This window comes from Alosa alosa, chromosome 6 (genome assembly GCF_017589495.1).
Source record: "Alosa alosa isolate M-15738 ecotype Scorff River chromosome 6, AALO_Geno_1.1, whole genome shotgun sequence".
Lineage (NCBI taxonomy): Eukaryota > Metazoa > Chordata > Actinopteri > Clupeiformes > Clupeidae > Alosa > Alosa alosa.
Genome location: NC_063194.1, coordinates 33485314 through 33510313, shown reverse-complemented (window position 1 = coordinate 33510313; position 25000 = coordinate 33485314). Strand labels below are relative to the sequence as shown.

The 25000-nt window shown below is 42.8% G+C and overlaps 3 protein-coding genes and 1 long non-coding RNA gene across 6 annotated transcripts in view; 2 read left to right on the top strand and 2 right to left on the bottom strand.

Annotated features, from left to right (window-relative positions):
* Positions 1 to 3231, bottom strand: part of LOC125296136 (SAP30 binding protein) — a 33075-nt gene extending 29844 nt beyond the window's left edge. For both annotated transcript variants that reach the window (XM_048245837.1, XM_048245838.1), the window contains exons 1-2: positions 3124 to 3231; positions 2157 to 2269 (exon numbers count right to left, since the gene is read on the bottom strand). In XM_048245837.1, the coding sequence (XP_048101794.1) occupies positions 2157 to 2269; positions 3124 to 3190 (180 nt within the window). In that variant the 5' untranslated portion in view covers positions 3191 to 3231. The remainder of the gene's footprint in view (positions 1 to 2156; positions 2270 to 3123) is intronic.
* Positions 3232 to 3280: 49 nt separating this feature from the next.
* On the top strand, positions 3281 to 4053 carry gtf2a2 (general transcription factor IIA, 2). Its single transcript, XM_048245836.1, has one exon. The coding sequence runs from the start codon at positions 3505 to 3507 to the stop codon at positions 3832 to 3834; it is 330 nt and encodes a 109-aa protein (XP_048101793.1). The 5' UTR covers positions 3281 to 3504; the 3' UTR covers positions 3835 to 4053.
* Positions 4054 to 9238: 5185 nt separating this feature from the next.
* On the bottom strand, positions 9239 to 17160 carry LOC125295524. Of its 2 annotated transcripts, none has more exons than XR_007193673.1 (3): positions 16668 to 17160; positions 14277 to 14413; positions 9239 to 10159 (listed from the first exon to the last, which is right to left on the bottom strand). It is a non-coding gene; the product is annotated as an uncharacterized LOC125295524 (long non-coding RNA). The 2 variants fall into 2 exon arrangements; XR_007193674.1 differs by having other exon boundaries at positions 14277 to 14410.
* Positions 17161 to 23062: 5902 nt separating this feature from the next.
* Positions 23063 to 25000, top strand: part of LOC125295623 (cerebellar degeneration-related protein 2-like) — an 8571-nt gene continuing 6633 nt past the window's right edge. The window contains exon 1 of the mRNA XM_048244969.1: positions 23063 to 23478. Within this exon, the coding sequence (XP_048100926.1) occupies positions 23400 to 23478 (79 nt within the window). The 5' untranslated portion in view covers positions 23063 to 23399. The remainder of the gene's footprint in view (positions 23479 to 25000) is intronic.

Genomic DNA, 25000 nt, shown 5'->3' with positions numbered 1-25000 from the left:
CATCTGCAAGAGCTTGTCTCCCAATCTGAGGGGCTGGATGGTGTTAAAAGCACTTGAGAAATCAAAGAACATGATTCTCACAGCACTTTTCCCCTTGTCCAGGTGGGAATGTGTCCTGTGTAGAAGATAAGTGATGGCATCGTCCACGCCCACTTTCTCCTGGTAAGCAAACTGTAACGGGTCTAGTGCATGGCGTACCTGGGGTCTGAGCATACCTAAGACCAATTGCTCCATTGTCTTCATCACATGTGATGTAAGAGCGACAGGTCTGTAGTCATTAAGCTCACTAGGGTGTGGTGTGGGTGTGGTCATATGCATAATAAAAAACACTCTGCCAAAAAGTAGAGTACCTAAGCCCTTTGAAAACCTGTACGGTGTTCATATTAGATTTACCCAAGACCTTATGCCTTTCCATATGATGTCTGAAACCTGAGTCTGACACCTGAGGATGTCCTAATATGGACACCGTAATAATCTTTTGGAACCGTTATGACAGAACCATTTAGTCACCAGATGACAAACCAGGGAATGCAATGTTTTGGAGGTCTTCCTCAGTCAGAGGTGTTCTACTATAATGTGTGCAGCCCCATCTAGGGTATGTCTCTGTACAGATCAGTTGTGATATCAATGAAGAACAGCTGGCACTTTCTGACTGGAATAGGACATTAAAGATTAGAACAGGGGTGGGGTGTCCTGCAAGCATTGAGGAAGGAGATAGGATGCAACCTGCCACATTGTAAAAAATACTCTGGTTCACTAATCTAAAGACGACCTGGAATCTGAAATTTAGAAAGAAATAATATAGTGCCTTGGTTCCCAAAATGCGGGTCGGCAGCCCCCGGGGGGCGAGAGATGATTTTCAGAAATAAAAAATGTTAATACTAGAACTAGCATATTTTAGTCATAATTGTAACAAAAGATTAAAAAATAGTAGTTACATTTCAAATAAAAACCTTTCCGGTGGGGGTTTGAGGGGCGGGCTGAAAAGCTTGAGAACCCGTGATGGTGTCTATAATAACAAGAGCAACTGCAGCCTTGTTTCACATGGCATGTTTTGAAATTCTGTGAAAACACCTTCTAATAGCCCTGAGCAAAAGCCCCAAGGAGCTGGTGTCTCATTGCACTTAATTGAGACCGTGAGGAGTGAGTGAATGAGCTTTAAATGGCATTAGATGTTACGGCGTCTACATAAGGAGTGAGTGAATGAGCTTTAAATGGCATTAGATGTTACACCGTCTACACATACTCCCCGCATCAAGACACACGGCATGACAAAAAAAAAAAAAAAAAAAAATCACACATATACAGCAAAGGCATAACATCCCATTGCAAGTCTGTTAAAAGAATGAAATGCACCATTGGGTGTAGTAGTATGCTGTATTATACATCTCCTGTCATTTCCATTGCTAAAACATGCACACACACACACACAGCCACACGTTAAGAGTGTTCTATAACTGACATGCAGGCAAGGTCATGCTTGAGGAGAGACTGATGTATTTCACAGACTGACGGATCAGCAGTAGCCATCGGAGAAAAACCCAACATGAAGTATATGGCCCAAGCTCTCTCAACAACAGTAGCTTACCTTACAAATAATTTATTAAACTGATCTGAACCACTTTATACAACACTTCTCTATTTAGATAAATTAAGGGACTTGCGTCTTTGAGGCTTGAACCCATTTGCTTTGAAATAATGTTCTGCTTATGGTAGATGTGCAGAGAAATAGGCTGACACATGTGGACAAAGAGATTGTCTCTTGTTGAGCTTTATGTCAGAGTTAAATGCCCAACATTACTCCACATCCACCTCACTTACTGCACTTTAGATTAGGCTACGACTCACCATCCTGCCTGATGCCGGGGACACGGCATTCTTTAGAATGCATGAAGGTGAGAATAGGTGATGTCTTGGGACTGGTATGACAGGAGGCTTTGTCTAGTGCTCAGAGAGCCTACTGAGGTGTCCAGCTGCACAACCACTTGTTTTATACACGGATTTCACACTGTCTGGTTTTTAATTCAATGTAAGAAGGAAAACATCTTAAGTGAATTTACGTGTCTAGTCTGCTTAATGTCCAAGTGAGGCCAGGCCATACTTGCGCACTGACCCGATGAAACTAATACAGTGTGGAAAAAGTCAGAATAGCTCACCGAATTTCTGGAACTGTCCTCGCTCTCTTCGTTTCCTGATCCCACCTCGTCTCCGTCACCGATTTGGCTGACTTCGTTATAGTCTGCAGATACTAATCCGGTCTGGTCCTCATCTGGAAAAACAACATCCTCTATGTTTACAAACGGTGAGCCTAATTTACTTTCAACATGGTCACTGCGCGATTCGCAAAAACTTCGAATGTCGCACTGTCAAAGGGTGAGACGAGGACAAATGGCAACACAAACTAGGAACTCCTTCTACACTACAATAACAACACTAAACAATAAAATAACAATTTAAGACATCTTTATTCAAAGGACGCATAGACGACCAACGAACTTAATGATTACAAAGAGAGAGAGAAAACGTTTTAGTCAGAATGTAGGTCTACCTCTGCTTGAGATGTTGAAGTTAGGCTATAACATTTCTCTATTCTAATAGTTAACGTTACCTCCAACAATCCTTTTGGAGGTAAGAACGCTGGCTAATGTAAGATGTTATTACAAGAATCCTTGAAACAAATATCTTTCACATAGGGACATCTAATAAAGTTGGGTAACTAATAACACTAAGCCAAATACATGTAAATCCTTCAATTTAGACGGTTTGGGTTGGTTGGGCACTGTAACTATCGTTCATTACAATACTGTAGCTAAATTACAAGACAAAGGTAGGTAGTTAACAGGCACTGTTTGGACATCTTCAACAGTTAATACGTGTATGACTGAAATATTGTAGATGTATAGGATGCTATTAATTTGTTTCGTTGTCATTCATAGTACAACATAGCAAAGTGGCAACTTATTTATTTCAAGTAGCATGTTCCTGAAATGCTAAGAAGCTATTCAACATTAGATGCTAGCAGCTTCTGGACGATCCAGAAATCAAATGTATCTCCCGGGAAAAGGCAAGCACCTACTAAAATATCGCAATCATCTTGACATATTATAATATTATTAATACCACCTTCGTCTGAGTCGGTAGCATAATCCGCCAAAGATGAAATTAGAGCAGTCTTTTTACCGCTCGCCATCTCAGTAACGTTACCCGTCGTCGTCGCACAGTAATGACGATAGATTTGTACTATGCACATGCGTGCTACAACGGAACGCGATTTGATGACGATAGACATCCGAGCTCTTTTCAAGACAACAGTGGAACCGGGCGTTCACGTTTATCTCTGATAAAAACCGAGAAGAATACCGAGGTTTCTTCCACGTATGACTACATATTTAACTAGCGATCGCTAGTCAGCCTACTAGAACTACTCAGCGCTTTTTTGACCGCCTAAACTTCCTTTGGAATCTGTCTATCGTCTAACAAGATCTCTACTCAAGACGGTTTGTTATGGCGTACCAACTGTACAGAAACACCACGCTGGGAAACAGCCTTCAGGAGAGCCTTGATGAACTGATTCAGACACAGCAGATCACTCCTCAACTTGCGCTTCAGGTTCTGCTCCAGTTTGATAAAGCCATCAACACTGCACTGGCCAACCGTGTGCGGAACCGGGTCAACTTCAGAGGTTCCCTCAACACCTACCGCTTTTGTGACAATGTGTGGACATTCGTCTTGAATGATGTGGAATTTCGGGAGGTTACGGACCTGGTGAAAGTCGACAAAGTGAAGATTGTGGCCTGTGATGGAAAGAATACTGGATCTGGAGCAGCAGAGTGATGTTCTGAGAGAGAGAGAGAGAGAGAGAGAGAGAGAGAGAGGAAGAACAGGACTGTACATATTAAAGTAAAACTACGAAGGCCAATCAAACCAACACAGCTGTGTCAATGGCGTGTGTGACTGGCCTGCAATTGCAGGAAACCCTTGTATTTTTCCCCATTTTACCACTGTCCTCAATAATAGTCTGTATCCTTAATAAACTTTTACGTTTGCCGTTGGTGTATTAGTACTGTATTGTATTTATTTATTTGTTTGAGAACTAGTTGATTGCACTTGGAAACAGACCGTTTGCATTATGCCTACAATCTGCCTGGATAAAAGAAGACAAGTTGAGGTAGGCGTTTTTGTAATGGGTCAAAAAATGAACATTTAGGTAATTCATGTGCTTGTCGTTAGCTCCTATTTCCGAGTTCGCAAATTGTAATGATGACTTGTCGCGCGTTCGATGTAGTAGGCTAGGCTATAAACGAGGAAGCAGTTAAATAATGGGCTTGTCAAAAACAGTGTTTCTCGAGTTGATGTTTTCACATAAAAAATAATAAAATGATAATAATAAAACATAGCAGTCTCGGATGAGGGAGAAGTTGAAGAGGAGAGGATACGCGTCAGGTGAGGCATATGCTTTAGGATAAAATTATCACAATTAATTTAGCTTCTGTTTGCACTTTTGTTTCGCTAGACATGGCTTGTGCTGCTACATTAACCACAACAACAATGATATTACATTTAACAAATGTTTTCAAATGCTAAATAAAAACAAGCTTTTTGTTGTCCAAATCATCCTGTAACACATAGGCCTAGCTCAAAATCCTCTCAGACATGCTGCAAAACAAAATTATGAACAACCCCAATATTGAGGACTGGATTGGAATAGATGAGCATCCTGACAATGGATGATAAGACACTCTAAAACCATGTGAGACTTACAAGAGCTTAATTCAGCATGTGTAGTAATAAAAACGGCTGGAACCTGGACTTACTACAGGCAATCAGCATAGAGGTCTGCAGAGAATCCCCTCAAATCAAAAAACATTATCATGTTGTAATGGTAGGCCTACATGGCAGATCAGAATTGTTATAGAGAAATTGCTGATGTGTTTGATGTATCACAATGCTCGACATGCCATCTTGAAAGTGCTGGCACTTACCTGCTCTGTGGCCTGGTCTGTCATTACTTGGCCCACAGAGTTCCTCAAGAGGGCAACATGCTGTCTTTAATCGCCTGTGTCAACTTGAGGGCTCATTGGTGTTATTGACAGCTGTCATGTAAACATGCAGAGTCCAACAGTAAGAGAGGGTTGGGTTACTGTGTGCTCCAGGGAATTGTTGATGATTATGGAAGATTTTTGGATATTTTTGCTGGACCAAGAGGAGATGGAGAGAAACCAAAGACTGTATATTTAGTCATAGAGAGAAATGCAAGGACTAGCTAAGGCGGAGTGATAGTTGGCTTATGGAAGGTTGAAGTGGCGGTGGAGGTGTCTCCGTTAAAGGAACCATATGTAAGATTGTGGTCAAAACTGGTACTGCAACCACTTTCAAATTACTGTAGAGATGTGTATCCCCTCCCCCTGACTCGAGGTTGCCAACCCGGATGCCAAAACACTACCGACTTTGTGATTAGTAGATAGGTGGAGGGTGGCACATCAGGCCAAAACACAACATGACATGACAAAACACAACATCAGTTAAGGGCTGCAACTTCACTTTTTAAATGACAAAATCCTGGCCGAACTACTGTTGTCAGTGATATAAGTATTTGAAATTAACATGATTTCTTAAAGTGTAGTGATATATCAGGGCCATTTTATGATTAATTGTAATACATTTCTTACATATGGTTCCTTTAAGTCTAGAACACAAGGATTCCGCAAACTCTAGAAAACAAATATATGGTTGCAGCACCGTCTCATATTTTGCTCAAAGTTTTATCTATATTTAGGTCCCAAAACTGAGACGTATAAACATTTTATGTTAACTTCCCAGTGTTTTTTTCTTACATTTCTTTAACCTTGATTTTGTATCTTTTTTTACACTAAAACAAAGAGCCTTATCTCGGAGACCATGTTTGGGCATTAATATATTAAAAACTATTATTCCTAGACAGACATGTTCTCAGTGTGATTGGACCTTTTAAAGTGTGCACTGTGTGCCCATCAGTTTTATATAAGGCCCTAGATATGGAAAAAAGTGCAAAACCAGTGATATTGAGGTTCTTGTAAACTCATGTTTTATATCCACATGGCACCGATCATGCTGAGAACATGTTTGTCTTACACCCTACAAAGTTTGGGCTGCCTATGATTATGAATAACACTTTCCCATTATATTAATGCCCAAACATTGCTTATCAGAGAATGTGATTTACATGCTGTAAAACTGAAGTAATTTCAAGGGCTGAAAATAATATAAAGACACAGGATTTGAACAGAAATCATTTTAAAGACTTTGGTTTTGGGACCCATTCTTATAGACACGTTTTGAACAAAATCTGAGACGATGCAGCAACAACAACCTTGTCTGATTTGATATGGAATGACCCCTCTCTGGGGTCCCTCACACAGTGGGCACACCTCTGATGGCCTCATGGCAAGCCATCCCACCTCTGACACCGTATGTAGCGAAGGGAGAGAGCAGTGACCCCATCCGGACTCTAAACCCGGGTCTTGGGGGTACTAAACCTGCAGCTTGACCGCAATGCCCGATGCTCAGAGCCTGATAGGCAGTAAGAGCACATACTCAACCGTAGTGACGACGGCACTCCGTCACAGTGCTACTTTAAAATGAGGTGTTACCCAGTTCAACAATTCCCTTCTCTATGTGAGATATTCATACATACATGTTTTTTTCTCTCTCTCCATCCAAAAATATCACGTTGGCCTGTTGGCAACTATATGCTAATCAAGCCATTGAACAACTTTGAATCATTTTATAAATACATTAGTCACTCTAATCTCTTTTAAGATATTTTATTGTTGCGTCAAGTTGTCAGAGATATGGAAGAAGTCGTTATGTTCCAATCGTTGGTTTATTATTATTATTCTTGTTTTTATTCAATCACATTGTTAACCCGTACAAAACTACAAACCTGGGGAGTTTTCCTCTGAACAAGCGGTGCGTCATTTGTCTGCTTTGTTACATTCGCTTGACATTGCTTTTTTCCTCTGCCTAACAGCTGGCCTATTAAAAGGTGTAGGCCTATAAAGAGAGTGCATGAGTGAGTGTTTGCACCCATATCATAGATAGGCAGTGTGTAGTGCACCATGTCCAAGTGGCAGTGTTTGCACTTAAAACACTAAAAAAAAAAAACGACACAGCTGGAACTTTAAGGTTTTCCTCCTTTGACGGTTCCAACTTTTTTTCTTGTTGGGTATCACAAAACGCCATTTACCAACATGATCTTGTTGGGGATCACAAGACGCCATTCCTGGTCTTCTTCTTCTGTCCTCTGCCAGAGCTGCTGCAGCAGCAGCCGAAGGACATGGCGAAGATAATCATGGCCACAAACATCACAAAGAAAATGGCCATGACCACAGCGCCACCCAGCACCCATGGCTGAGTCTGCAGTCGGTGCCAGGTCCACTGAACCCAGTCCTGGGGGGAGCTGCCCTGGAACGGAGGTTTGGGGACACTAAAAGAGCAATGGAGAGAGACAGAGAGAGAGAGAGAGAGAGAGAGATGTTGGTGGGCTTCATATGAACCTTCCTCAAGATACAGGGGAGACCCATAGAACAACACTGATTAGAGACCCGGTTTGAATAGAGGCAGTGTGTATTGGCTCATTCATTCATTCCCTCACTCTCCACCTCAAGCTGGTGTGTAGTGAGCATTCTGGCACATAATGGGTGCCACACATTGGTGGTGGTTAGTGAGGTTCTCCCTTAACTGTGAGGCGCTTTAGGTGTCTTGAAAAAGCGCTATATGACATGCATGTTGTTGTTGTTGTTGTTGTAGAAGATATCCAAAGTCCGCAGTCTCACATGAGTTCTCATTTTATTTTAAGATGTTATCAGCCTGATAGTCATCTTTTGGCAAGGTGTTTTCACATAGATTTTGGGGTGTGGCAATGTAACTCCAATGACTGTTTCATATCACTAAAACAATAGGACTGGGTGGAAGCATTGATAGCAATTAATACAAAAGAAAATCAAGTAGGCTGAATTACACATCCAATTTGAAGATATAAGGTCCATGTTGTGGACTAAATTTGAATTAAGGGGCTATTGACATAGTAGTTTAAAGTATATCTGAGAAAGCCAGAACATATGAAGCTGTGATCCCGTGACCCCAGACTTAAATGAAGTCAAAGAGGGGGATTGTTCAAGGGCAGGCTTAAGCTCCGCCCCCTGTTTACAGACATATGAACGCAAGAACAATGTTATTACTTGTTGATGGAGCTGGTGAAAGTCCGCTAACCAGTGAGAGGTTGTTCACCAGAGAACACTTTCAATATCTATATGTCTGGAAGGCATCAAATAAGCTATTCGGATAGATAGATTAAGGCAATCATACCAGGCAATCCTGTTAAATAAATCAGTTGTCTGTGCTGTGTGAATTATTTGGTTATGTGATCATGTTAATTTAGGAATTTCTCATTCTAATACCAATTTCAGCATTTTCAATAATTTACTTTGACTTATTCAGTATAACATAAAGCGATAGTGAACGGAGATTCAATATTAACAGTTAGCAATCCATTCATATAAACCAGATATCCTACCTCAGGATAAAACTTATTTAATCCTGTTTTTTTAATGGTATCTCACTTTAGGATTCAACCGTTTTAATCTTATTTTTGAGTCATATGAAGAGTTGTTTCAGTCAGACTCACCTCTCCACGTCCATGCTGAGTGTTTACTGTCACCGTAGCTGTTGCTGAGGGAGCTATTGTCTACAGACTGCCGACTCCCATGGGTTTACCCTTTCAACACCACTTGTTTTCATGGATTGGTCCAGTCATAGGAATGCCTGTGTAGCAGCTTTGTCTATACTGTGTGATTAAGATGGCTATTTCGCTTCAGTATTCTAACCTTGCTGAATCTGTTAGTCCATTGTAGAGTTCCTGTTTCTCTTAGCGGTGACACTGTGGGGTGTGCGTGTCCACTCGGAAGCACAGAATGAGAGAAGTCAGGTTAATGTTTACAGACAGTATTGACTGAGCTCTAGTTCTGGCACCGCCTGGCACCAGTACTCTGACCTCACGCACAGAGCAGGAAACATGCAAATGTGCTGGCTATATATATGCCATGTCAAAATCTACAGACTACACACATTATGGAGTTTGGATTTTGAACAAGCTCTATTGAATTTTTCATTGCGTTTTTTTGTATAAATCTCATGAACAATATGGTGCAAAGCCTTAATGGCATTATATTTGGTCAGATCATATGTGACTTGGTCGGACTCACATTTTAACAACAAGTTTTTATTTTCAGCTCAGCTAAAGCATTGTGGCCCTTGTACATTAGACAAGCACTGATGCTCTTGCTGTAAAAAACAAACAAACCAAAATACAGTTTTCTCACATAAAACAACAACAAAACCTGTGTGGATTCTGTGTAGGCCGTGTCAGCTGAGGAGTTGATCCGACTGTTTCCAGCGTCTCTGATACATGTTTTACAAGATCATATCCATTATCCCACAGATAACATGTGCTGTCAGTTTGTGCTAATACATTTGTAAGGCCTTACTTTACAAAGATGAAGAAAGTAAAATTATATTTTCTTCTGTTTTGGTCAAAGACTTTACAGTAAATATGTTCTATTACAACATGGTTAACAAACAAACACATTACATTTATATGGTTCATTACAGAAGCACCATCCCTTCTATTTGGACTGGTGTTATTTGCTCTGTACAATATTATCTGTGACCTGGGCTCTTCTGTTTAATGTCCCACAGAGGGCGCTGTTGGTGTCTATTTCTTCACTTTCCACATGTCACCCTGGATACAGAACTAGGGAAATACTCGGTAATAAGGAGAATACTGATAATTACACAGATCATCACAGTGGTACAATTGTGTACAAAGACACTCCTTCAACAATACTTACATCTATAATTCCTCCCAACCAGGAACAAGGAAGGCTGTAACAGCCAATAAGCAATCAAGTTCAAAACTGTGGTGGTGTAGTCCATTTCTCACATGTGAGGCACAAGCACAACACATAGTTGTCCTCTTGTATAAGAGGAGGTTATGATCCAGCCTACGGTGGCCTGGAAGCAGGTTGGTTTCAAACGGGCTGGATTCTGGCGGCCTGGTATTTGGGTTTCCCACAGCAGCAGCAGTGGATGCATGACAGCACGATCAGCATCAGGAAGGTTGCTACAGCAACAACAACAAAAACAAAGCCACAAACATGTGTTAGTGAATGCACTCTCATTCCCCCACAGCACCATTCAGGCTGCTAACACAACACAAGCCCCATAGCCTTTGTACCTCATGGGTTTTGATGTCTTTCTTTACATCATCCCCAGAGACAATAAAGGATGCTAGCTTCTGTTACCCTGGTTACCTCCTGCTCTGCTACCCCTGCCAGCTTTGTCCTATTGCATCATACTCTCTCTCTCTCTCTCTCTCTCCCAGATGGCTAGGTCTGAAGCATCCCTATCTTTAGGCAACAAGCCATAATAATAGCAATTTATAGAAAGACTGTAGACAAAGGCTGAGGCAGTTATAAATAGTAGATCACTCTGTCTCTATGGCAGAGCTTACCAGTGTCAGAGAATATTGATTCATAATTATTGATCACTGTCAAAATTCCTGTCTAAAACCCATACAGCCGCAAATTAGTATTGTCACTGTGTTGTTGGCTGATATTGAGAGAACGAGAACTAGAGAATGTTCCAGATACTGTAATATTGAGATGACATATTTGACCTTCCCCCACTGAAGACTTTAGGGGTGATCTGGGACTTCTTGAAGTCCTACTCCAGTCACAGTTTGGTCCATTTTCAAGGCAGAACTGAGGCTGTCAAGGCCGTGTTGGACATAGAGAGGTATTTACATCACAGTTAGTAGTTTTGCTGAGGTCTGGACCATGGAGGTATTGTATAGCTCTGAAGAGGGAAGAGGTTCCAGCCCCATTTATTTCAATTGATGATGCTAGGTTACTTAATTCAGACAGACATATATTAAGTGGGTTGTCGCCATTTTTAAATATGCCGTTGAACATGTGCTCACCTCTGCTTAGATTTTCATAAATCCGCCAATTAGTTGCCACATTACCAATGGCCACAAATTATGTCGTCCAGGTAGATTGGCTGATCCTCCCAGCAGGAAATTGACAGCTCTTCCACCAATCCACGTAAAGAACATAATATGTCAGTGTCCACCAATGATGTAGCATCTAACTGGCTTGTCTGTGAAAATATGGGTGGAGGCAAACACTTGAGGGACTTGGTAGATGCTAACTGGCTGATGCTAGCTAGCCCTCCAAATCCTGACCCCCCTGGTCAGGTCACAGAGACAGAGAGAATGGGGATGTGATGTCATCTTGGCCTATACTGGTGTTTGGTGTCCCAAGCAGTGTTTGGGCATTTGAGATAAGAATGCCATAGCTGAATCATGAAGTCAGTGGTTATGACTGCATTAGCTGTGGGAGAGAGCCATCCTTGTTCGTCTGATGAATGAGAGCCATGACTAGCGCTTTGTCCATGACTGAAAGAAACTGATGTGTGATGATGATTAGTCTCTGGGTCTTGGATGACCAAACGTAGAGTGTTTGACAGTTGTGACAGCTTTAGGTGACTGCGCTGTCAGAGACCAAGTTAATGGACCTTGTCACTGCCTGTTGTGAGTTGAACGTATTTCTTATTTCACTGAAAGGCAAGAAGTCATTGCTTTTTTTGTTATTTATTTGAACAATGAAAATATATGATGTGCAGCACATGTGTAACGCCTACACAACTCATATCTACTTTCAACTCACACCAGGCAGTGACAGTACTGCAGCTTTTGACATGAAAGATATGGCAGCCCAGCCAGTAACTAACTGACATTATAGTTAAGGTATTGATTCTGCTATACTTACAGAGACTTCACTAACGTAGTTAGTAACACCTGTGCTTACTATTTCTTCTCAAAATGGCTGCTATGAAAAAGGTCTATAGCCATCTCCCAAGGGAACTAGGCACTCTGGTTAGGGCTAAAGAATAGCCTTGCGGTACATACCAACTGGATTTGGACATTTGGACCAGAATAAGCCCGTAGCTGTATCTGTTGTCACAGTGTGAAATTTGTTGACGTCTGAATATATCAGATGCAGTAGCCCTGCCACTGCTCAGTCTGTTCGTATTGTAGCGGCTGGTTTCCAATCACAGAGAGCCCGTGCTATGTATAACCCTGGGCACGCTGGTTGGTTGGCAGCCTGGCGAGAGGGGGGTGGACCATAGATATTAGAAAGCTAGATGCCGCATTGGGCTCCAGAACATAGATATTAGAAAGCTAGATGCCGCATTGGGCTCCAGATTATAGATATTAGATATTAGAAAGCTAGATGCCGCATTGGGCTCCAGAACATAGATATTAGAAAGCTAGATGCCGCATTGGGCTCCAGCTCGTACGTAAATAGCGACGCCATCTTGGTGGGGGCAGCAATCACTGGAGGCCAATGGAGGAGCATGTGACTCTGACTGGAAATCAGGCAGGTGTCTCTGATTGCCGGCAAGTGTTGCCCATAGACAATAAAGGTGCTGCCAGAGATGGTTAAAGCGGAGCGAGAGGCGCAAACGTTCGACAATTTCCGCGTTCAATTATTGCAAGGGGGAGGGGGGAAAATCCCCCTTTATGCAGACCAGAGTAAACCCTCGCTGCACTAATGTCAATGGAGACTTGTGGAATTTTACCAATAAATTGGTCATTATGTCTTTCTGGATTTGTTGAGGGTTTTTTGGAAATTTTTGTCATAATCTGTAAGTGTTTGGGATCATTTCAAGCCTAAAAGTGTAATTTTGTAGCATTCGGATTTGTGATAAAATAACTTAATATCAGACCATGCTGCTGCCAGTTAGTGTCCGGTTGTTAGCATGCTAGCTATCCTCTTAGCTAAGGTAAAATTTTAAACGGAGAAGTGTAATTTCTTTGAAATGACAACTAACTGAATAACATTACTTACATTAGTTAAAGTGGATAGTTTATACTCAAGTGAATTTGCAACAGTATATTAAGTTTAAGCGAAGTCCTTCAACTACTAGTCACTTGTTAGCGCATAGCTGTATTGCCATAGCTACTCCCCGTATAGCATTTTAAGCTAGCGTTAGCTAGCTAGCTAGCTCGGTTCACATGACCAATTAAATTATTCATATCATGTCCTAAAGAATGATTCATTGGTATCATACATGATTATAGACAATAATACTGTGAACACAATTAGGTTTATCTGTTCTTATTGCTTATTAAGAGAGAAAGTTTATTTAGTGACGTAAGGTGACACTCCCACTTATGCAGACCGGAACTGTCCCGTTTTGCTCCCATAGTAACGAATTACGTTGCTCTATCTTGCTTAATCAAGGATCTTTGGTGCTGCCCCCACCAATATGGCGGCCGTGTTTACGTTGCCCCCACCAATATGGCGGCCGTGTTTACCATGCCCCCACCAATATGGCGGCCGTGTTTACGATTTGCCAATATGGCGGCCCCCCCACGATGCCCCACCAATATGGCGGCGTGTGTTTACCATGCCCCCCCAATATGGCGGCCGTGTTTACGATGCCCCCACCAATATGGCGGCCGTGTTTACCATGCCCCCACCAATATGGCGGCCGTGTTTACGATGCCCCCACCAATATGGCGGCCGTGTTTACGATGCCCCCACCAATATGGCGGCCGTGTTTACGATGCCACCTAATAGAACTCGACACAGTCAATGTGGTATCTAGCTTTCTAATATCTATAGGGTGGACCCCCAGGAGATATAAGCTACCTGTTGAAGACGTTCTTGCTCTTTATGTCCTCCTGGGCCAGTTGTGGGCCACTGAGTTCTGATGCCTTACCGGTGTCTAATGTGTTTCTGGCAAATAAACAAGATAACTAAACACTGGCATTGAGTGAGACATTACTGAGTACATTAGAGTCCAGACTCAGATGGAATACCAGCAGCTTCACATAGCGAGTCCGTGGTTATGGTTGGATTTCCTGTGAGATGCACACAGAGCCTTATTATAGAGCAAGAGGCTGGGGCACAGCCAAGAATAAGAGCTTTGTTGGTACACTTCAACAGCTGACGATGAATCCACACCACACCAGACCCTTGTCTTTGCCAGAGCTGACGTTTATCTGGGTCTGCGCGTCTATGGGTTTGTGGGCGCAGGTGTCCAGCCACGCGTTCCTGATCAGCCTGCCATGGCAACCCCCGTGCCGTGACTTGTCGCTCGTCATCGCCACTCGACAGACGCCTGACTCAGAGACGCTGAGTGGCCGAGAGAACGACAGCTAAACTCACCGACGAAGAGGAGGAGGATGAAGAAGGCTCCGATCTCCAATGAGTTGGCTTCAGGCAGGCCCTGTAGTTTGGCCCACACGCGATGAAGGATGTCCAGGACTTCCTCTTTCACCTCCATGGTCTCACTGGAAGTGCTGCTAAAGAACACACACACACAGTCTGAGATAACACTGAGCTAACACACACTGTTTCATCACAGTCTCATCTGCGATAACACACACACTACTCATCAACACACGGAAATGACACCGTCTCATGATCACAGTGAAAGAACACACACAGCACTCATCATAAGACTGTAAGAACACACACACTCTCATCATACGGAGTTAACACACACTGTGTCATCACAATGAGATAGCACATACTGTCTCATCAGGATCACTAGAACACACTAACATTTCAAGGCATCTGCCACTGTTGCAGTTCTTAAGTTGACGTGTCAAGAGTGGCCTTACAAGAAAAATGTTACTGCTCACAAACTTTAATGTAGTCTGTGCAGAGACACCCACTAACTAGGCCTTACTCCCAGCAATATAACAGTTCAGTAAGGGAAACACCTGTAAGGAAGTGAAAGGGTGTGTGCCTCAGACATGTCTATTTCAGTTAGTGGTACGTCTGTGTGTGTGTGTGTGTGCCTCAGATCTGCCTATTTCAGTAGTGGTACATCTGTGTGTGTGTGTGCGTCTATATGTGTGTGTGTGTGTGTGTGTCTCAAATCTGCCTACAGTAGTGGTACATCTGTGTGGCTGCACTCTGGCAGAGTTGTATTAATATCTACGAAACTACATGCTACAGCAGCAGTCTGTGTTGGTCCATTCCTAGGAAAAGCCTACACTAACCTATACTCTCATCTTACACCTTACGTACTGTGTGATTACACACAGAAAATGCTATACACTAAAATACTTCCTCAGGTTTCCAATTAGCTCCTGGATCTTCCACATCATGTCATTACATATAGCAATGTGCTAGTTAGCTGGTGCCGTGGGCCACACTGCCACTGGGCGTGCTGTTCCGTGCTGTTCCGTGCGGTTCCGTACCGTGCCCACTGGCACAGATATATCAGCACAGTCTGACTGTAATGACAGGCCGGCAGGCTATTCCTGGCGTGGTATGCAGCGTACCTCTCTCATTAGCGCAACCGCGTGGAGAATAGCATCACGCACGGGGACGGAGTGCTGTGTTAGTGGACGGGGTGAAGTGTGTGTATGTGTGTGTGTGTGTGTGTGTATGTGTGTGTGTGCGTGTGCTGTGTGTGCCTGTGTTATCAGCCTCAGGGAGTGTTTCAGAAGCTGTGAAAGATGTTAGCTTAAAGGTTACTAGGCAGGTTGACTTACAATTATTTTACAGGGTGAAGGGAAGATTTATCAATGAAGTGTCATTTGTGACTCAAACGTGAATGCATGAACATGTGTGTGTGTGTATGTTTGCTGAGAAGTGCATGCAAGCACATATATGAGTGTGTGTGTTTGTTTCCTTGAATATGTCTGTGTCTGTCAGAGTATGTATTCACGGGAATGTGTTAATGTTTATATGTGTGTGTGAGTATGTGTGTGTGTGTGTGTGGGGGGGGGCGTTAGTGAGTGTGTATGTGTGAGTATGTGTGTGTTTGTGAGTGTACGCATGTCTACGTGTGTATGTGTGTGTGTGTGTGTGTAAGTGTGTGTGAGGGAGGCCGCCTTGTGTGGATATGTCTCGGCCACCTGCGAGGGTCACGGGTTCCCCTCCCCTCCCCCGCCCCCTTTCCACCGTCTGTCACAGCTTCTCCAAAACACACTCACTTTATACTTACTGCACACATGTGAAAATATACACACACACACACACACTCACACACACACACACTGAAACAACAGACACACACACACACACACATACACATAAACACCCAGACAGACAAACACACACACACACACACACAAACATGCACACAGACACAAAGACCCAGACAGACAAACACACACACACACACACACTGAAACAACAATGAACCAACACAGACACACACACGCATACACATACACATATAAACAAACACCCAAATAGACACACACACACACACACACACACACACACACACACACACAAACACATATGCGTGCGCACACACACACACACACACACACACACACACTAAACTTTCAGACCCTTTGCAACTACTGCAGGACACCCCAAGATACTCCCTGTACTTTTGTTGGTTTAGAGATAACACAGACAACTAGCTACAGTTCACAACAGTCACTAACATCTATTGTCGGTGGTCAACTAACAAAATCCACATCGGTGCCAGAAGGCCAGAAGTAAACACTGATGGCACAAAACACACCATGCAGTAATGGAATGTTATGAACAAGGCAAGTAAAGAGGACTGTTTGATAAACTACTAACCTGAACACAAACTTTTGTTCGTACTTCTTGGTGGTCTTCACTGTTTTTTTTTTTTTTCTTAACACTGTGGTCCTTGTTGTGTACTTCTCACCTGGCAAAGCCACACAGCGTTGCTTTACCCTTCTGATTGAAACGCCTGCAGGCAAGAAGTGCTTCTATGCTGGTTTCTTCTCTCTGAAGGAGTCACCAGGGAAGGCTACTCTTCACAGCGTGCCTGTGAAGACAAAAACATTATGTTCTCGTCCAGGCTTTCCACTGCCCCCTGTGCTCTTGTCTGACCGTGGAACTCTTTTGTTCCTCCAGTTGGCTTTTCTTTGCTCCACTGGTGAGTTGGACAGTCGGTCACTTCTGTGCTGACGTCTCACGTTGGTGGTGGTGAAAGCAAACGTCTCTGCCTCCCATAAGGGGTCCCAGTGACGCCACCCTTCTCGTCATCTACAACTTCTTTGTGCCGCTCTGGACTGGGAGGTTTTTCATTTCTCTCTCCCACTCCCCCTAGTCTTTTTTCTCCACTCCCCCCCCCTCTCTCTCACTCACTCTATTTTTCTCTCCCTCTCCCTCCCTCCCTTCCTCCCTCTCCAAGAGCCAGCTGCCATGCCGTCAAGCCTCCCTTTTTTGTCACTGGTCACCGTGGCGACTAGGGTTCCTTTTACAGCGAAAGGATTGGGAGGGAGGAAGGGGAGTGAGTGTGTGTGTGTGTGTGTGTGTACGTCTGTTCAGGCGTAGTAGGTCTGGTTGCCATTCAGCTGACATTCATTGGACGGGAAGAGTACGAGGGAGTGTGTGTGTGTGTGTGTGGCTGTCAGACCTGTTGCTTGGCTCAGCTTAGAGGATGCAATGCTAATGAGAGAATAAATGAGGTTTTTGATGACGCGACAAAAACGGAAGTTCACAGCCTGAGTCCCAAACTCAACACCTTCACCTTTATTTCTAACCCAAAACACGTATGTCCTTCACGCTCCTGAAATGGGCATTAGGTGACCTGGTGAGAAAACACATCACAGATGTCCGTAGAGAAGTGAGAGGGAATTGTGTTTTGGAGATGTTTTGTTTTTATTAGGAAATATATTTGTTTGGTAAGAAGGATAGTTAAAGACACCAGACCATCACTCCAGCCACCCTGGCTGTGTACCACAGTCCTGTCGTCCTTAACAAATCATTTACAGCAAAACATTTCACACACACACACACACACACACACACACACACACACACACACACTGGGCTGCTGAAACACACATACACAAGTCACATTGGAGAAGGATGAAAGGACATGACACCACTAATAACCATCCTTCATGTTGTTGAGCTTCTCAGACCTCAAAGCTAAACACTTAATGCCACCGGATATACAGGCGACCTCTCTGTCTCTTCTGAAAGGTTGAAGTAAGATCAAATGCAATTAGTGGATTCATCAACTTTACAAGTTTGAATTTTGTAAGTAACTGTTTGAATGGTTATGGTCACATGGTGTGATGAAAATCTCTTCACAAAGCAGAAGACAAGACTGTGTTTGATAGCGTTTCCATTTCCTCTCTCTCTATCTCTCTCTCTCTCTCTCTCTCTCTCTCTCTATCTCTCTCTCCCTCTCTCTCTCCCTCTCTCTCTCTCTCTCTCTCTCTCTCCCTCTCTCTCTCTCTCTCTCTCTCTATCTCTCTCTCTCTCTCTCTCTCTATCTATCTCTCTTTTTCTCCTTTTCTCCATGTCTGGCATTGTCACCTCTCCTACGCTCATCGTCATATAAAACGCTTTCCTGGTCTTCACACCCATGCATGCCTATGACAGGGAAACATTGAAAGATACATGGAGGCAGAGAGAGAGAGAGAGATGGAGGCAGGGATAGAGGGAGATACATGCCAGTATTAAAAATGACACACACTCAAACAGACGTGGTTGCGTAAGATGATTAACAGCTCATTGTGTATGATGACCATTAACACCGTACATTGCTCGGTATGTCTGCAACCCACGTGCATTATATGATACCAACCAGACACACCTACATCATTCCACCCTCTCTTCTTTGCTGATAACTTCCTGCCATCTGTCGGTACTTTGAATTATTTTTCTATTTTGCCAGAGCAAAAGATTGAAATATGATTTAATGTAATATGATGTGTAGGGTTGGAAAGGTTACTTTTGAAATGCAATAAGTTACAGATTATTGCCTACGCTGTTAAAATGTAATTTAACTATTTGGGTTACTTAGGTAACTAATTATTTGATTCATTTTTTAATACTTTTTCATTGGTGTACTAGAGGCAGTGCAAATTTCAAAAAGATTAGCAAAAATTCAAAATTGAGTGCATTTGCCAAACGAATTAAGTATTTCTAGGTCGTGAAAAGATACCAAACAACATAATGAATGCTAAATTCTACATATTATTTGTATAGCTTTTTCCTGAAAAGAAAGTTCAATTGGTTTGTAATCACCAAGATTTGATTAATAACTAATTCAATTATTTATAGTATACTAATTTCACTAATTATGAGGCTTTATGAAAGGGTTATAACCCTTTAAGAAAATGTTTATAACGCTGTGTCTACACACACACACACACCCCCATCACTATTCCACGAATGACGGGGCCTGTAGGGGTGGTTGCTGGGCAGGCCGTCTGGAAACTTTCTTTGTGTGTGTGTGTGTGTGTGTGTGTGTGTATGTGTGTGTGTCATGCATCTTGTAAAGCAGAGGGCCTGTTGAGGGGAGTAGTGGGGGAGGGGTTTAGGGATAAAGGGAGTCTTTGTACAGGTGCTCTTGGTTGGCGTCCCACCAGAAAAGGATTCTCTGCAGTGTGGAGTCTGCATGAGACACACACGCGCACATGCACATGCACACACACACACGGTCCTAAAATGGGGGGGGGGGTTGTGTACAGTGTAGTGGAATAAAGGAAGACCACAGACTGACTTGACTGCAAACAGGCATTCGAAAGCCAGGGCCGGCAGAGGTTGATAGATACTGATACCCACATCAGCCATTACAACGTCATGCAATACGATCTTATTGCAAGGGCAGAATACTTTTCTTTATGTTGAAGTAGACACAACATACATGCATCTTTGAATGATTACATAGAGTAGACTTATGTCAATGTGTGTGAGGCATTATAAATGCTTTATTAACCTTTATAAATGTGTCTATAATGCTTCATGTATACCACCTTATATACCACCCTTCCTTTTATCTAATGTGGTGGCTTAGTGGTACCAAAACAACTCTCTATAATGTCTTAGGATCTACCTAAATACAAAATAAATCACATTTCAACTCCTACTGTCTAGCTATATGAAATACCCCAGATGCATTGTATAAAATATTCTGTTGATATGGCAACATACTTTCCATGGAGGCTTAGACTTCTCACTGAATCATACCCTTATTGTGTGGTTTACAGTGACATGACTACAATATGCTTTCTGTGCTTTTTATGAATTATTTAAGATGACATCAAAAAAAGTCTTCAGTATATTTATTCCAGAAGTGCATTCAGTGTCACAGCACAGAGGAGAGTGAGACCATGTTGTTAAATGTTTCTGGGCAAGCTAACTCCAGCGCTACTGTGTCTGGTAAAAAAAACTGGTAAAGTTGAATGTGAACGGTCTGATGTTAATGGTCAAGAAGTACACAAACAACTAAAAAAATACACACACACAGAGTTAGCATACCAACCTCTGCAATGCATGCTAGTATCTCTTTGAAGATGTACGATAATACGCAACATATGGTCTTGTCTCTGCAGGCTCTAAATCAATCATAATAGGATTGTATTCTCCTGCCACTGACATATTGGGATATTCATTGTCCAGGGTGAGTTAGAGGTAAGGTTTTAATCTGATAATTCTGTTGATGAATTTGCGACAAAATAATCAGACTGAATTTCAATCTAAGTAGAATTTAACATTGCTGGAGCTCCCCCCTGTGGAGAAAGCAAGTCACGATCCGATATCCAGCATCAGTGTTGTTCTATTCTAGCTCAACATCAATCATATACAGCGGGGGAAATAAGAAGTGAACACATCAAAACAAATGTCAGTAAGTACCAGTATACTTCCCATGAGGCTATTCGCATGAAACTTTCACCAGACATTATTATTAACTCAGGTAATCCATCCATATAAAAAATCCAAACATTAAAGTCCATTAGAGTTATGTGTAATAAAGTGGAATGACACTGACATTTCTTAAATACTTTGTGGGAAAGCCTTTATTTGTAATGACAGTTTCAAGGCATTTCCTGAATGACGAAACTAATCAGTCGCAGTACTCAGGTGTGATTATGGCCCATACTTTTAAACAGATAGTCTTTTAATATTGAAGATTCCAGGGGTCCCTCTTGTGAATCCTGATCTTTAGTTAACTTCCAAAACTGTTCAATTGGATTTAAATCAGGGCCTTAAATCCCTTTCTCTAAAACCAATTGAGAGTTTCCTTTGCTGAATGCTTTGGATTATTATCCTGCTGGAAGGTCTAGCCATGTCTCATACTCATCATCCTGGTGGATGGCAAGATTATCCCGGAACAAAAGGACTCCATTCATCATTCCTTCAACTGTATGAAGTCTGCCAGTACCATGAGATGAAAAAACAGCCCACACCATGATGCCTCCACCTCCAAACCTCACTGTTGATAGGGTATTTTTAGGGTGATGCACAGTGTCATTTCTCCTCCAAATATGGTGTGTAGTAGGACATCCAAAAAGTTCAATTTTGCTCTCGTCTGACCAAAATACAGTATTTCATAGGCTTGTCTCAAATGTTGTGTATAGCAAACTTTCAATGAGCTTTGACATGTTTTTCTTCAGCAATAGAGTCATGTGGGGTGAGCATGCTTAGAAGCCATGGCGGTGGAGTGCATTGTCTATGATTTACTCTGTAACAATTGTACCTGCTGCCTCCAAGTCTTTCCGGAGCTTTCTCAGAGTGGTCCTTGGCTCTTGGGCTACTCTTCTGACTATCCTTCTGCCTTCCTGGTCAGAAATCTTGCGAGGAAATCCTGTGTGCATGGCCGGTTGATGCTGCAGTGATGTCCCTTCCATGTGCCGATGATGGCTCCAATACTGCTTACTGGATGATTCTGAAGTTTTGAAATGCATCTGTAACCAGTTCCACTGATATGTTTTGCAACAGTTGAAAAGGTCTTGGGAGAGCTCTTCTGTTTCTTGTCTGGCACCTTGGTAATGAAAAACGTTTTATAGCCAATCAATATGTATATTAATAGATAGGAGGGGTAATTACTCTCTAACTACTTATAGATTCCATCTTGTTCCTTGCCATTTCTTGTCTTTGTGTACTGCTTTTTCTTAGCGTGTTCAATACTGTTTCCCTGTACCATTCCACTTTTTTACTCAACTCTACTTGTGGACATTAATGTTTGGATTTATTATGTGTGGATTACCTAAGTTAATACTAATGTCTGGTGAAAATTTCATGCGAATAGCCTCATGGGAAGTATACTTACTGAAAAAAAGGTTGACGCATTCAATACTTATTCCCTTCGTTTGAGCTTGCCATCAAATGATAGGCCTCTTCCCTGTCCTGTCGGATTAAAGGCATAACCCCCAATCTCACATCTCTTTATCCTTTCTCCCCACCACCAACGCCCCCCGCCCGCAGCACCAGAGAGGAGGTAAGGTACCTGCCTAGGTTGAACATGCTGCTGAGTTATAGAAGTACCACAAGTAAGACCCCAACAAAACATGAATTAAACACCCAATAGGCTAAAGTCAGATTAAAAAATAAATAAATAAGGAATCATGAAACATGCACTCCTGCCCCCAGCCCACCCATGCTCTCAAGGCAACTCCAGCGCTGCCTTGAAGTGGACGATGGGGCCACAAAAGACCAAGCACCCCAAACCCATGTTGCTGCAGAAGAAGGCAGCCCTGCGCCCTGATACACTGATCAGTATTTTCATTCATAGCTTGATTTATAACATGTCAGCCCTTGAACATGGCAGATTTTTTTGAATGGCTTTTCTGATTTATGGAATGATGAAAACAAAAACCAGTAAAAATAGCCGTATTGGTAGCCTTCTTAGGCTATCAGCGAAATGAAACAATGATTTTGAGCATGGCTTCAGCCAATTTTCAGATTTCTGCTTTCTAAAAGTATGCAATTTAAGTCCATATTTAACTAATGCATCATTTGCATTTTAAAACAACATTTTGGAAAACTACATATAATATTAAGGCTTATTTGCCTAATGCCTAATGGTGGTATCTATTATTTATTCATTTTTACCCAAATTCACCTGTTTCCCTGCAAAACAATTTGGTGCTTTTGTCCAACGTGTCCCCAAAAAGTTGCTTAGCTAGCTTAGACTATTTAGGAAAACCGAGTTCCAAAACCTACATTTGCTATGGGGTCCACGAGGGGGAGACCTTGTTTCTGAGAGTTGGAACGCTATGCAAATGAGTATGGGGAGAACTCTTTTGAAGAATCGTTGATGTTGCTTCTTATAATATCCTAGAAGCATGCAATAGGGCGTGTTAAAAGGAACTGTTGAAGAATTGAAGAGGTCTTTTGACGAGAGCAAGCGTATGACAACTTGGGATAGCCTCAGATGGTGCTGCGGCGCTATCCCCTCTGCGTGCAGAACGAAAGCACTCCCCTTCGCCAGTGTGATTCCTGCACCAAAGATCCTCCTCTCCTCCGCCGTGTAGCTAGCGGCCGGGCGGACTGCGTTCATGTGCGGGAGTGACTGTGTGGCCGTCTGATAGCCTATCTCCAATGCTAGGAGCCGGCAGGATGGAAGAATTCGTAACCGAGGAAGAGGAGCCATGGTACGACCAGCAGGATCTGGAACAGGGTGAGTTATCGCCAGAGAGATCCGCTAGTGCCGATGTCTCATTCGGCGTAAGGGAGTGGGGAGGGTTCTTGCCAGTGTAGAAACTGGCTTGTTTTCAGAGATATATATTCTGGCATTTTGGTAGTCAAATGTACATGTTGCAGACACACCGTCCTGGCTTATTGAGTGCTTTCATAAATATACCCTATTTGCGCGGAACATTCTTGGGGAAATGCGTCTGGAATCCGGTTCCTTTTTGCCAGCCGCTTGATACGGAACAACTGAACACCGCGATAACGTCATTGCCTAGCTCCAGCTGGATGGCCTATATTATGGTTTTGGCCACAAAATTACACATCAGCACACCCAAAGAATGTATGATTACAACTGGCGTTGGGGAGGCGTATAAATGTTGTCCGTATGAAATTGTTGGTGTCGTCTACCAGTACTTATAATTTGGGTGTACATACTTGAATTGACTATTTTTCGGGAAAGCCTTGGTCTTTTAGGCATAACGTTTAGGAAAAAACATACTTGCAGGTATAGCCTACAGTCTGTCAACAAATGCATGGCCATTCCCTGAGAGGATGCACATCTGCTTGGGTGGATGTTATGTGCAAAGCATATCCACGTCGGGCTCTTTGCCCATAGAGCAAACAAGTTTACGATCGACCACCATCACCAGCTGCTGCGCTGTTACTGTAAACCATCAGCAACAAAACGGTCTCAATCATGCTATTACTGGTCCATTTAACACGTAAGTGAATTAGAGATTCCCTGATAACAGTTGCGTGGATGGCGCTTCCAGACGCGTTTCCTCTCATCAAAGAGCCCGCGGTGGAAGTCGTCTCCCCGGCCTCCGCCATTCTCCCCGCACTTCACCTCATACGCATCTCTTTCACACACACACACAGACGCACACGCACATGACTTTAACCGTGTCATCATGTCTGCCACGACACTCATCAGAAGGCACCCCACAGGACGGTTCTTACTGCAGCTGCCTGGAGGTGACATTCATAGGAATCGTGTGGAACATTTTCCAGGCAAACAGGAAGGGGGGAGGGGAAGAACATCAGAGAGGACACCTTTCTGTTTGTCCAACACAGACCACCAAGACTAGGCATCTAACTAACACAGTGCTAGTAACCTACTGAAACCTACATACCAGGAGTTGTGCAAGTAACCCAAGTACAGCGTAACGGTGACACATGAATGGTGTAACGGTGGTGGTGACGGCGCATGAGTAGGCTACAGTGTAACGATGGTGATACATGGGACAACTTTCTGATTGGATGAGCATTATCATTTGCCTACTGATGATTAAAGTTATCTCAAAAAAAGGATGAGTGGGCACTGGGCAGATGCCAAATATGAGCGGGCATGTGCCAGCAGTGTTCAGCGCTGCTACAAACATTGCCTTGTCTTGTGTATGATTAGCTTGCCATGCTGATGACTCCTGTGTTTGGCACTCGGTGTGTGGAGGGCCCTATGTACATAGAGTCCTTTCAGAGACTGCATTAGAGGGCCCTATGTACATAGA

Bases quoted from the DNA above. Each gene is read 5' to 3' on its own strand.
- gtf2a2 (XM_048245836.1), top strand. From the start codon at position 3,505: ATGGCGTACCAACTGTACAGAAACACCACGCTGGGAAACAGCCTTCAG.